Source organism: Momordica charantia (assembly GCF_013281855.1).
Source record: "Momordica charantia cultivar OHB3-1 chromosome 3 unlocalized genomic scaffold, Mcharantia_2.0 BLBB01000003.1, whole genome shotgun sequence".
In the NCBI taxonomy this organism is placed as follows: Eukaryota; Viridiplantae; Streptophyta; class Magnoliopsida; order Cucurbitales; family Cucurbitaceae; genus Momordica; species Momordica charantia.
The window spans coordinates 14,079,342-14,092,226 of NW_028275161.1; the positions used below are offsets into that span (position 1 = coordinate 14,079,342).

The 12,885-nt window shown below is 38.5% G+C and overlaps 2 protein-coding genes and 1 pseudogene across 7 annotated transcripts in view; 1 reads left to right on the forward strand and 2 right to left on the reverse strand.

Moving 5' to 3' along the window:
• Positions 1-3,913, forward strand: part of LOC111025814 (uncharacterized) — a 36,362-nt gene extending 32,449 nt beyond the window's left edge. Inside the window, exons 6-7 of one of the 5 annotated variants that reach the window (XR_015789671.1) lie at positions 2,659-2,961; positions 3,182-3,274. Coding sequence is in view for 2 of the 5 variants with exons in the window: in XM_088121472.1 (XP_087977598.1) it covers positions 3,182-3,287 (106 nt within the window). In the remaining 3 variants the exon portion in view is untranslated. Of the gene's footprint in view, positions 1-2,658; positions 3,146-3,181 lie in introns of those variants that run through there. The other 4 variants (XR_015789672.1, XR_015789673.1, XM_088121472.1 and 1 more) reach the window with 4 other exon arrangements.
• Positions 1-6,970, reverse strand: part of LOC148212436 (calmodulin-interacting protein 111-like) — a 43,635-nt gene extending 36,665 nt beyond the window's left edge. The window contains 1 exon segment of the mRNA XM_088121471.1: positions 6,848-6,970. Coding sequence (XP_087977597.1) covers positions 6,848-6,883 — 36 coding nt within the window. The 5' untranslated portion in view covers positions 6,884-6,970.
• Positions 4,479-6,969, reverse strand: LOC148212437 (pentatricopeptide repeat-containing protein At2g13600 pseudogene; annotated as a pseudogene). The gene is made up of 2 exons (XR_015789674.1): positions 6,848-6,969; positions 4,479-6,194 (listed from the first exon to the last, which is right to left on the reverse strand). The product of XR_015789674.1 is annotated as a pentatricopeptide repeat-containing protein At2g13600 pseudogene (transcript).
• Positions 6,971-12,885: the final 5,915 nt, after the last annotated feature.

Genomic DNA, 12,885 nt, shown 5'->3' on the forward strand with positions numbered 1-12,885 from the left:
CAGAAAATTTTTTCCGTTGAGTTTTGGAGAGGTAATTTGGAGCGAAGTGTTTTCAGAGATAGAGATGTGAGGTGTCGTGGATGTGCTTTTAGGGAGAGAAATTGAGGTCGTATTCGATCCGTCGGAACTCTCATCCTTGTGCACATCAGTCATCATGGCTGTTTTAACCATTCTGGTGTCAATCTAAACCTAGCTCTGATTCCATAAAAACTAAGGATAGAGACACCAGAGAGACATACACGAGAAAAGAGGGAAGAAATAAATTCTCAAAATTGATTGATCAAAGATGAGGAATAGAGGCACTATTTATAGGTTACAAGAGGAAACAAAATCTAGGAATAACCTCCTAACTTCCCTAACAAAAAAGGAGATTTATTTGATAAATTTAAACACAAAATCTAAACAACTTTAAAACAACTTCTAACTAAGTCACATAATCTTAACTTCTAACTAATTCAACACTTCGATTCACTTCTTACGAGGGCCAAAATGGGAAAAAGGTAGATTCTGGAAAGACTTGTGGATTGGGCAGGACTCTCTAAGGTTAGCTTCCCCGTTTTGTTTAGCATTTTTGATAAAAAAGATAGTACTGTGGCTGATTGTTGGTCGGAAGATCAGGCAGATTGAACCTGGAATTCAGAAGAGGCCTAAGAGACCATGAGGTGGATAGTTGGATTCGGCTAGTGAACTTATTGACTTCCTTTCGATTAAGAAATGAGGAGGATAAGATAGAATGGAGCCTCAAAGGAGAGAAGAAGTTCACCACGAAATCAGCTTTTCACAAGCTAACAGAAGTGACTCCAAGATTCCTCTCTCCTTTTGTTAAGGCCATTTGGAAATTCCCCTGCCCAAAGAAGGTGAAGGTGAAAGTCTTCCTGTGGAGTATTGCTAACAGAAGCCTTAATACACATGAGAAGCTTCAGAAAAACTCCCAAATTAGATGTTATCCCCCTCGGCCTGCCCTATGTGTCTCAAAAATGCAGAGGATATAGACCATCTTTTTATGCACGGCCCTTTTGCTTACCAAGGGTGGGTCTTTGATCTTTATCATGCAAAGGTGTGGTTTGTTAGGCTGTCTCCCCCGTTCTATTGAGGATTGGGTGATGGAAGTAACGCAAGGGGGACTTTTGAAAGGAAAAGGGAAGATCTTGTGGAGCTGTGCATTGTGGAGCATTTGGAAGGAAAGAAACCAACGTGTTTTCAACAATCTTGCTCTCTTTTGACATTTTTTGAAGTTAATCCTGCTCTCTTTTGACATTTTTTGTGAGAAACTTCAGTTTACTACGGCCTTGTGGTGCCTTACCTATTGAAAATTCTTTTGTAACTACAGTATAGCTTTGTTTCGACATGATTGGCAAAATGTAATGCAGTTGCTCTTGGGGGGCTTCTCGGCCCTGCTGTTAAGCTGTCGTTTTTTGTTAATAAGAAGTCTTTGTTTCTTATTAAAAAAAAAAAGAAAAAGAGATGCATCTGGAATCTGTTTTCCTTCCACAATGGCAAATATAGTATATGGCAAGGCAGCTTTAAAGCCTTTATGATAAAACTCTTGCAAGAATTTTATAGGCATAGAATCAAGTTGATGGGTCTGTAGTCATGTACTGTTATTCGTCCCTTTTCTTGGGAATAAGACATATATGGGTTTCGCTGAGGCTGATGTTTATGATCTCATTTAGAAAAAAAAAAAAAAATCTTGGAACTTCATCCTAATATCAACTGTGAAGATGTTCGATGATACTTTTTGAAAAATTCTGCTGTAGAACCATCTAGCGGGAGGGTTTTATTGGCACCCAAGTCCATAACTCCCATGTATACCTCTGCTTCAGTGAAGCCTTTCCAATGGAGACTTTTTGGGATCAAACCTCTGGATCCTCTCTTTTTCTTGGAGGCAAGCAGTCTGTGATTGTATTTTTATCTCCTTCTCCAATCCTTTTCACTTTAAACTTTTGTCTCCAGAAAGATTCCTCCTTGGCTGCAAGTGTGAGGAGCTGTTCCCTGATTTTGGATCTTTCTTTGTAAGATTCAGAGGAAGAGGGCCGTATCTTCCTAGGAGTTGATAGCCTTCAATTCTGATGTGAGGGACATATTTTGTATGGATGCAGCCAAAATGTTATTTCTTCCATGAATTTGAGAGCAGATTTTAGTTGCTTGAATTTCATCATCTGTCCGTTGCCCAGGCCATCCCACAATCTTAGTTTTCCACCAATTTTCTATGGGGGAGGAAAGAGGCGTGCGTCAACCACATATTTTCAATCCTAAACTTAATCGGCATTCTCGGTGAAGAATCTTGTCTCCAATCACTCACAAAAATTCTATATTCTTAAAATTTCTAAAAAATTTAGTTATGTTTCTCTATTGTGTGCCTCACGAAAAAAATTCCTTGCTTTTTTTTGCACTTTGCACTTAAACTCTCGAGGGCTATTACGCTTTAGTGAGCCTCGAGCTTTATAAACACCAATGAGGTGGACTAGGACTAGGTCCAACGTCTCCTTTTGAATGTATGTGATTCAAGAGTTTTGTAATGGCCCTTAATTTTAATTATTGGAGTCCTCCCTTCTTGTAATTTATGTCTTTTTATTTCTTTCTCCAGTCTTTTGTGGTGAGCTAATTCTTTATTTAGTGCTAATTCTTTTCTCCACAACTCTTCTTTGATTGATAAAGTAGGTCCCTTGTAAAATCTACTTTGTCGCTCTTCTCTCGGTTTCCAGCTCGTGTTCATCACATGCTCGAAGGCTTCAAATGAGTAGCAAAAAATTGGGTGCTCCAGCAAACTCAATCATGAACAAGGTTTCTTACAAGGGTTTTCTCAAATACTGAGGTTGGACAATGTGATTGCAACACACATTCTTTTTTAAGACGATGTTTAATCTGCTATCCCCTCAAGTATGAAGATACCATTTATAACACATTGTGTGCTCGCATGATTTCATTCACCATGTTCCTTGAAAATATCCTGCTCTGGAGGTGCGCATTCATTTTCTTTCTTTACAGATTCTTGTTCATTTTTCTTTTTTGAGCATATAGTTTCTAGTTTGAAATGTATCGACTCTCTTTCTCTCCTTCTGGTCATTTTGTGTTGAATATAATGTAGAATAGCTATTTAGTTATAGTCAAGGATGGATTAATGAAGTTGGTAAAAATTAGAGAACTGACGAAATATCATTGTGCGGGTGCTTGTTTGCAGTTGTGATATGGGACAGTTTTTTCAGAGGCTCGTAGGGTGGATGCAAACAAAGAAAAAACAACTTGCCATTGTGGAAATGTCTGCTGTTACCATAGTTGATGCATGAATCGAAGCGGATACTAGAGTGGGACCCTCCATAGCATCATGTGACCAAGTATGCAATCTTACTTGTGCAGATTTATGATATTCAATCTCACATAGCAAGAAATTCAAAAATTTCCGGGACAGTAGCACGAGAAGAAATGGTGGAAAAAAGTGTGGAGGACTTGTAGCACAAGTTGTGTCAAAACGTATGATGGATATGTTATTCTACTCCTTGTCTTGCAGTTTCTTTTGTGGTGTTATGAAATATATGGGCTGGAGTGACTGTTCAGTAATGTGGAGAGGTCTTAAGAGGAGGTATCGATCTCGACTAGGTATCGTACCTTCATTTGGGTCTATCTTATCCTACTAAAGTTCTAGCAACTAAGATCCCTCGTTTTTTTTCGAATTGGAGCGATTTATGTTAGTTTTTTTAGTTTGAGATATATAATATATAATTTGAATAACTATTGCTCTTGCTTCTTGTATTCTTAAATTTGGACAACTCTCGTTTCAAGTTGTTTTTCATTTTGAGTTACTGCTAACTTGAGCTCATGTTGGCAAATCGATTAAAGCAAGCGACTTGAGTTGAAAGTAGTAGATAAGATTGAATAGAGAGTTTAGTAGATAAGATTGAATAGAGAGTTTAGACTCAAATATACCAGTTTACGCTCTTTATGAATCTCAATCATAGCCATTAATTTTTGGGAGAAAAAAAGAACCAGTGTCAAAAGAGTTATGAATACAATTTTATTTCCATCTTGAATCAAATACTATTTAATTTTTCAATGATCATTGGGAGTAATAGTAGAATAAATAATTTTGAAAAAAGGAGATATATAATTGAATTTTAAAAATTATCATCCAAGTGATACTTTAAAAATATTTTTACCTTTTCTAATATCAATTTTTTTTAATTTGTCAAATATGATCATAACAAAAAAAAAATATATTTGACAATGACGAAAGTAATTTTGGTCATAATCACTTCCAAACACACCCTTACAAACACTTAGAAAACACAAAAACAATACAATCACATTTCTAGATAAAATATTTTCCATTGTTTTTTGTTTCGAAAACAACTTTTACAAATTATCTGTCAAAATAGAGAACTTTTTTCAAACACTACTATCACTATTGATTTGCACAGGGAAAAAAAAACTTCAAAATCGAACACGATTCAATCGATTGGAATCGAACACGATTCAATCGATTGGAATCGAAGAACATGTGTGATTATAGCATATTAAATCACTCATTCACTATATACATAGTCTTCCATAAATAATCACACTTCTAAACAAATATGATGGTTCATCACTCATCCTAAAGTTCACTGCAAACATGATTCTACTTTAGAACAAGATTCTCAATTCCAATAACAACTATATTCTATCAGTGGCAATAAAACTCATCATACTAAAGTGCTTTTGATGCATGTTCAGCTGATTTCATATCCAAGTCCAGTTGATCAAGTTTTGAATAAATCTCAAAGGATTTAGGATGAGTTGCATCACCAGCTGAGAAGACATGAGATTTCTTATCTATCTCAATCCAACTCCACCCTGAACTTTTCCTTACCTTTTCTTGTTGCATCTTTTTTCTAATATCTCCCACCTGACCCCACAAACCAGCTCTAGCATAGATATGAGCAAGTGTAACATAAGGTGCAGCATTACTTGGATCCATCTCAATGAGTCGATATGCGACCTCCCTCCCGAGCTCGACCTCGCCATGAACTTTGCAAGCGCCTAATAAGGAACACCACATGACGTAATTAGATTCGTAAGGCATCTGCTCCAATAATTGCTTGGCTTTTTCTATGTGGCCATTTCTGGCATAGAGATCAATCAAACAAGCATAATGATCGATTTGAGGATCTAATCCGTATTCGCTGCCCATTTTATTGAAATATTCAACTGCCTCATCTAAAAATCCAGCATGATTGCAGGCGGTCAAAACTGCAGTAAAACAGACATGATCTGGCAAGAAACCTTCTTCAATCAACAAAATCTCAAAGAGCTTTAACGCATCTGAGCCTCTGCCACATTGAGCAAAAGCCATGATCATCGAAGTTGACAACACGCTGTTCTTTTCGACCATCTGATTGAATATAAAGAAGGCCTCATCAACACACCCACACTTTGAGTACATATCTATCAAAGAACAGACCACAAACACATTATTTTCTGATCCCATTTTTGTAACTAGAGAGTGCACTTGCCTTCCTTGTTCAAGCACTGTTAGACTCCCACAAGCATTTAAAACACTGGTTAATGTATGATCAGTTGGGCTCAAACTACTAGACCTCATTTCTACAAACAGTTTCAATGCCTCTTCCCCATGTAAGTTTTGAGAATACCCTGATATCATAGAATTAAATATGATATTATCCTTCCCTCTTGTCTCATAAAAAAGCAGAGCAGCATCTCCTATTCTTCCTAGTTTTGAGTAACAATCAATAGTGGAGCTAATAACAAAACTGCTAAATGTAAAACCAAATTTGATAACATGAGCATGAAGCAAATTTGCAAGACGAAGCTGAAGATCATCCTCTAGTGTTGGACATGAACTAATAACGGTGGCATAAGTAAAACAGTTGGGTCTACCCTGAGTTACCAACATTTCCTTAAACATGAAGATGGCTTCGCTCCCACGCCCATTTTGGGAAAGTCCAGATATTATAGAAGTCCAAGAAACTTGATCGTGAGTTCTCATGCCAAAGAAGACTCGTTTTGCATCCACGATGGCATTACATTTGGCGTATAAATCAACCAGTGCACTGTTCAAAAATAAGTTCTCTTCAAATCCAATTTTAACAATCTGGGCGTGAATTTGCAGACCATTAAACAAATTCAGAGTCTTGGCACAAGAATTAAGAGCAGAGCAGAGAGCATACTTTGTCAATTTTGCTCCTAAGCTGCACATCCTGCAAACTTTGACTAATTAATTTGCGTTTTCTTTTACCAAGAAATCCAACTTTACTACCAGCAGCAAGATTAGGGTTATCAAGTTCAAGTTCAACTAATGGAACACTTTGACTAGAATGACCTTTTTTAGAAAACTCAGATGAAGCCATCCAGTGAATTAATAAGATAAAATTAAACCTTCTAAATAAAAACAAACCGAAAATGTCAAGAAACTCAACTAAAAAAATGCAAATCAATGTTGGAATCATGAAACTCAAACTAAGAACATAATCATTAGTACTCCACGTTTCCTCAAGAAAATGCACATCAACATCATCGAATCTCATCGAGTAAACACCCAAAGTAAATACAACATTAAATTTACTTCTTTTTTTTTTTATATCCATGTGTCCGGACCAGGTTACACGCACCTCGATTATTCACGGGCCAACTGCCTGACCCTACTATATTTGGTTGACAAGGAAACTCGTAGGATATTAAATCCTAAGTAGGTGGCCACCATGGTTTGAACTCATTCCCTCTAAGTCCTTTGCTATTTACATTGGTCTTCATCAACCACTTGGACCATCCCATTATGGTAAATTTACTTTAAAATAAACTAGTTCGAAGCAAAAGCGATGAAATGTTTAGAAATTACTAAATAGAATCTTACTCGTTCACGTTGAGAACTCGTTGGCCTTCGAAGCATCGTGGGTTGCCCGCATCGAGGGTCGTGGCTCTCCCCAACTTTTATTCTTCTCCTCCTAATTTTCCTCTCCCACGTCCCACCCAATCTCCACCCACTTCTTCTCCTCCTAATTTCCTTTTTTCAAATTTTAAAGAATGCACAAATGCTTTTAGTAAGCATAAAACAAAATGCATTTCGAAATTTCAGTCTCATGCTCAAAACAAGGTTTGAATCACAGACTTGGATTTAATCAAACAATTCAATTCTGGGTATTTACAGAAACAACTTCAACCCCACCGCTATCTTACTATTAAACATCTACATTTTCAAAGTCCAACTCCCGCACGCAACTACTCAAGCAATGCCCTCAGTTTCAGACACACTCAGATTATTAGCAGTGCACTCAAATAACAATCGGTATCCAGGGTAATTTCAGAGCAACTAATGAGTTTGGATAATCGTACAAGAAGAAACACCAAACCAAGTGAAATTCGACATATTAACGAACAGCTAGTTCTATACATCTGAGGCTAACCCATTTAGCGCAAGGGAGAAAGGATGGCACCATCCAAACAGCAATAACAAATTTCCATGCTATTTCGATAACTCAGATGTGTAAAATCAGAAATATCAACTTTTGTATACGAGACGTACCGAGCTTCGACGAGGTGAGAGTTGAACTGAGACAAAGGGTGGTCCACTGCGATTTTATAATGAAAGCAGAGGAGGAGGAAGATCCATTAAAGATGGTCGCCGTCGCTGGAGATGGTCGCCGTCGCCGGAGATGGTCGCCTCCGCCGGAGATGGTCGCAGAGAGAGAGAGTGAAGGGGGGGTCGTGAACTCATATTGATCAAAGAGGGGGACGGCACACACAAGTAGGTGTTTTACAAAAGGAATAAAATTCCCATTTCCTAGTGAGAGCGAGGTTAGAATTGGCTCCTCAATCTAAAAATTATATATTATTTAATATCTTATTATTTTTATTTCATTCTCAGACTTGGGTTCATCAAACAACTCAATTCTGGGTCCTCACAGAAACAACTTCAACCCCATCACTATCCTACTACTTTTTTGCCATCGCTATCTTACTATTACACATCTCCATTGGCAACTATTACACATCTCCATTATCAAATGCCACCTCTCGCATGAAACTACTCAAGCACAAGGCACACTCAGATTATTAGCAGTGCACTCAAATAACAATCGGTAGTAGGGTGATTTCTGAGAAACAAATGAGATTCTAACAATGCAGCAAGCGATGGATGTTCATCCCTCTTAGCAACATTCTGGAAATCCCTCCAATAATGGACAATTACAATTAACATTTCAAACAAACAAACAAGAAATTTTTTCATATGCACCAGGCAATCCGAATCCTATAAAATCTTTAGAAGAAATGCAAGAACAAGGGAAATTAAAGATTACGAGAGTCGATAAGTAGAAATCTGGAAGGGAAGAACATGGGTTTGGATTATCGTACAAGAAGAAACACCAAACCAAGTGTCTAGGGGTGTTTACGGGTTGGGTTGGGTCGGGTTAGGGGGTTTTTTGGGCCCAACCCAACTCCTCCAACTAGCTCCAACTGCAGGATAGCCGCACAATTACTTCATACGATAATTATTAACTATTAATTGGCTACCATAATTGCAGAATAGCCACATACCTACATCTCCTATCATCAAAACTATATGCATGTTTGAATAATTATAAAAGGACGTGATTCATACAATGATTACGATTAAAATTAAAAGAAAAAAACTTGACATATTAAAATTATACCTCAGTGAATAACCGTTCAATGGCTTATTGATGAGGCACGAGGCTATGAATCCACCACAAAGCTCTAGGTGAAGAACTAATTGAGCAATGTTACAGAAGCAAGTCAATCCATTGTTCCACTATTTTTAGTATCCAATTTCTTAATGAAAAAAGAAAATCTCAATCAAGTCCAAACTTGAACTTAGTAAAAATCAAACTCTCCTAGAACTCATAAATTATTTATGAAGGACATATTTCAACACACATATTATTAGGAATTAATACAAATGATAGATTTCAGAAAACACATCTAGATGAAAAAAGACTACAACTACCAGCGCATAACACGCATTAAAAGAAGCATCTGTTTAATAAAGATGATGAAAATCACCATCTTTTATTATATCACGCTACATACCTTATTATCAACCTCGGTTTTTTCTATCTAAAATACATCAAAGAATAAAATAATAAGATAAAGCAGATGTACAAACATAATACAATATACAAGTTAACGGTAGTAAGATAACACTAAACAAAATATAACATCCATGAATAGTGTTTGGAATTAAATGAACATTTACTTCTTTAAATATACAAGTTAATGGTAGTAAGATAACACTTAACAAGTCAAATTAGGAAAAATTGAGTGAGGGAAGACAGCAAACAGAAGCTTGAATGATGGGTCTAAATTTCTGCCTAGTAAAAAACATATTCTCTTAATGTTCCCGAATGTGTTATGTGATGTTTTATAAATTCAACAATCCATTATGATATGAAGATATGTTGATCCAATCCATCATGCGACAATTCATCATCCAATTCCAAACCAAACATCAAAAAATGTGCTCTCTGGTTAATCTCAAAGTATATAAAAGTTAAAACAACAAGGAGAACAAATTCTGTTAAAAGAAACAGCCAATTAAGAAGAAAAACGTGACCAAATCCACCTGCCCTCCTAACCATCCCTAGAGCCTCTTTGAGGATTTGAACTTAAATAATAGAGTTTGCAAGAACCAATAATACTTCCAAAATTTCAGCACCCAATAAAAATACATACCAAAATCTTAGAAGTTTATATGAATAATGAATGAATCTTTGGTAATTAACAAAGAAACACATTGGAACCTACCTTTTGGAGCGTATGTGCCCTCTTCTTACATCCACTCCCAACATTTTTCTCCTCTAACCCCACTTCCACTCAGATTCCAAAGGCTCCAAACTAACCCAAATTGTAATCACACACCAAAAAGTAAAAGAAAAGAAAAGAAAGCCAACCCCCAAACTAGAAATGGAAGTAACGAAATAGAGAGAAAAAAATGAAAGTAGCCCAGATGGAAGTAACCAGAAAGTGATCAAGAAAAAGGGAAAGGCTGTTGCAGACAACAAAAACGTTAAATCAGATCAAAAATCAAAAACCACAGAAGAATGAGCCATCAGAGATTCAAAATTCAGGCTGAAATTTAAACAGGTAACGCTGCAAAGAAAAAAAAAATCAAATCCATCCCACTATCGAATTTACGTTGAACGACCCAACGATTGAGAGTCCTCACCCTGGAGGAAAACTAATGGTGAAAACGAAAATGGTAAAGCATAAAGAAGAAAGATAAACCTTTTAAATTTTGGATAACGACGTCGTTGGATGTTTTTTATTTTTATTTTTGCTAATTTTGAGCTACGCCAAGTCGGAATAAATTAAAGAACTCTCTAATTAAAACGACTACAACAACAAAAATCAATAAAAAAGACTACCATGATTGTTGATGAAAATCTCGTACTTGGATTCAGAAAGCTGAAACCAGAGCCGAAATGATGCAGGAGAAGTTTCTGGGGAACAGAAACCGGCGATATTTGAGACGACGGCGTGGAGAAGGAAATTAACAGCGGGACAAAACGAATAAGAAATTATGGGAGATGGAGAAGGAAATTAGCAGCGACAAAAACGACGCTGTTTTAGTTTCTTTTTTTATTTATCGTCATAAACAATTTAACAAATTTATATTGCGTTGAAATAATAAAATTTCTTCTGGTTCATTACTCGTTAGTGCACTTAAAATTTCTATCTCCAAATTCAATCCCCATTATGCTCAAATTTTTGCTTTTTTTTTAATATATATTTTCATTTATTCAACTTTTAATAAATTTGTAATACTAATAATAAGTTGAGTATCTCGAGAAGATCCTAGCCGCTCGTTGATTACACGTGTACGGCGCAGAGGTTTTTCCGATCAGCTATAAATAGTCCCGAAATTTCAGGTCAAACCTTAGTTTCCTGAATTTTTGGAGTTCGATCTGAAACCTGCTCGAACCCTTTCTGTAGGTCAGTCACTTTTCCTTGTTCTTATTCTTCTTTCAAACATGGTAGTTTTCTTGTCTTCCCCCTCCAGTAGTGATACCATAGGTAGTGCGGGTCGGACCATAAGTAGTTCGCCCCCCAAACCAAGCGATTCTGGGGAGGTCCTAGCTCGTAGGTTAGAGTCTGAGCTAAATGAAATAGAGAACTTTAGGTTCTCAAATGATGGAGAGGATAGTGATACCTCCACTTCGGGCCAGGGTCTGGAGTACCCTTCAAAGATGCCCGAGCACTATCTCGAACTCCTCCGTAAGGGGTTTAAAATTCCGAACGATATCCTTCTTAGGATTCCAGAGGAAGGGGAAAGAGCTGACAATCCCCCAGAGGGATGGGTCACTCTTTATTTAAAGATGTTTGAGTACGGCCTCAGACTTCCCCTTCATCCCTTTGCCCATGAGTTTTTAAACCGAACTGGACTGTCTCTTGCTCAAGTGGCCCTCAATGGGTGGGGTGTCATTTTTGCTTTAGCCATTCTTTTTTGGTTGCGAGCTCGGGACGAGGATGAGGTCGAGCTGCTAAGCGTTGACCAACTTCTTGGGTGTTTTGAGGCCAAGAGGATAGCTAAAAAACCAGGTCGGTACTATATGTGCGCGAGGAAGGGCGCGGGTGGCATAGTCAAGGGGCCGACCTCCATCAAGGGATGGGTAGGTAAATGGTTCTTTGCCTCAAGTGAATGGCTAGTAAATGACGAGTCAGGTCATCCCTTCTTTGATGTGCCTGTTAGGTTTGGGAACCTAGGTATGAGGTCGTTGCGTTTACCTCTTTAAATTTTTCCATTCTTCCCTTTTCATGTCTAACTTGAATCTTTTTTGTCTTGTGCAGTGTCGATCAAACCAATCCCTGAGCTTACACAAGCCTCTTTCGACACCCTCAAATTTTACAAAGATCACTTCCTTAGAGGTCGGAAGATCGGAACTTCGGTGACCGACAAGCTGCTTCTGGAATCTGGGTTGTTAGACTACAACCCCTTAGTGCGCCCGGTTGAAGCTTCAAGGCCAAATTCCGAGCTCGGTAAGCCGTGCTCGATCTCGACTTCAATCTCAATTTTTTAAGTTTTCATTTCTGACTTTCCGTTTTATTCGTATTGCAGCCATGGTGTGTGGATTCACGAGCAACGTGAAACGTAAGTCTAAGGGTCGTGCTCACGCCCTTAAGACAGTTCAAAGCTCTGATCCAGTGACTCCCGCTGTGGACCAACCTGCAGCTCAGGACCAGGCTGGGCCATCAACTGAAGTTCCAACTCCGGTGATCGACTTGGATTCTACTGGGGAGCGCTCCAGGGAGAAGCGCTCGAGGAGCGAGTCTGAAGCGTTGGACGTGTCACCTCTCCGCGAAGTGAGAGAGGGTTCTCCTTTGAAGAGAAGGAAGAAAAAGAAGAAAGTCACCTCCTTATTGGAGGTTGGACCTCGTGGCCCCCTGCCCTCAAGCCACGCCGACCTGGTAGATGACTCGACAGCTCGGATGGGGGGGACATCCGACGTGAAGATGCGGTTTAGAACGGAACCGTCAAGCTCCGGGGTGAAAGACCAGGTGTCACGCGTCTCGGCTGCCTGCTTGGATCGCTGTCTCAGAAGAGCATTCAAGTTTGTAAGCGATCTTGGGTCCGTACTGCAACGGACAATCGATCATGCTGTCGAGGTAAAATATACTTCTGAACTTTGTTTTTAATTTCTTAACTTGCGATTTAGTCTAACATATGTTTGCCTTCTGCGCTCTACAGGCGTTCACTGCCTCCATCCATTCAGCGATCATGATCAAAGCCGAGCTGGATGGAAGGGAGGCCTTGGCAGCGAAAGAGAGGGAAAATTCTTTTGCTGCCTTGGAGGCTGTCACTACGCTCAAGGGCGAGCTGCTGAAGGCTCGGAGCAAGGTGAACATACTGAGGGCCGAGGTTGAAGCCAAAGCCGA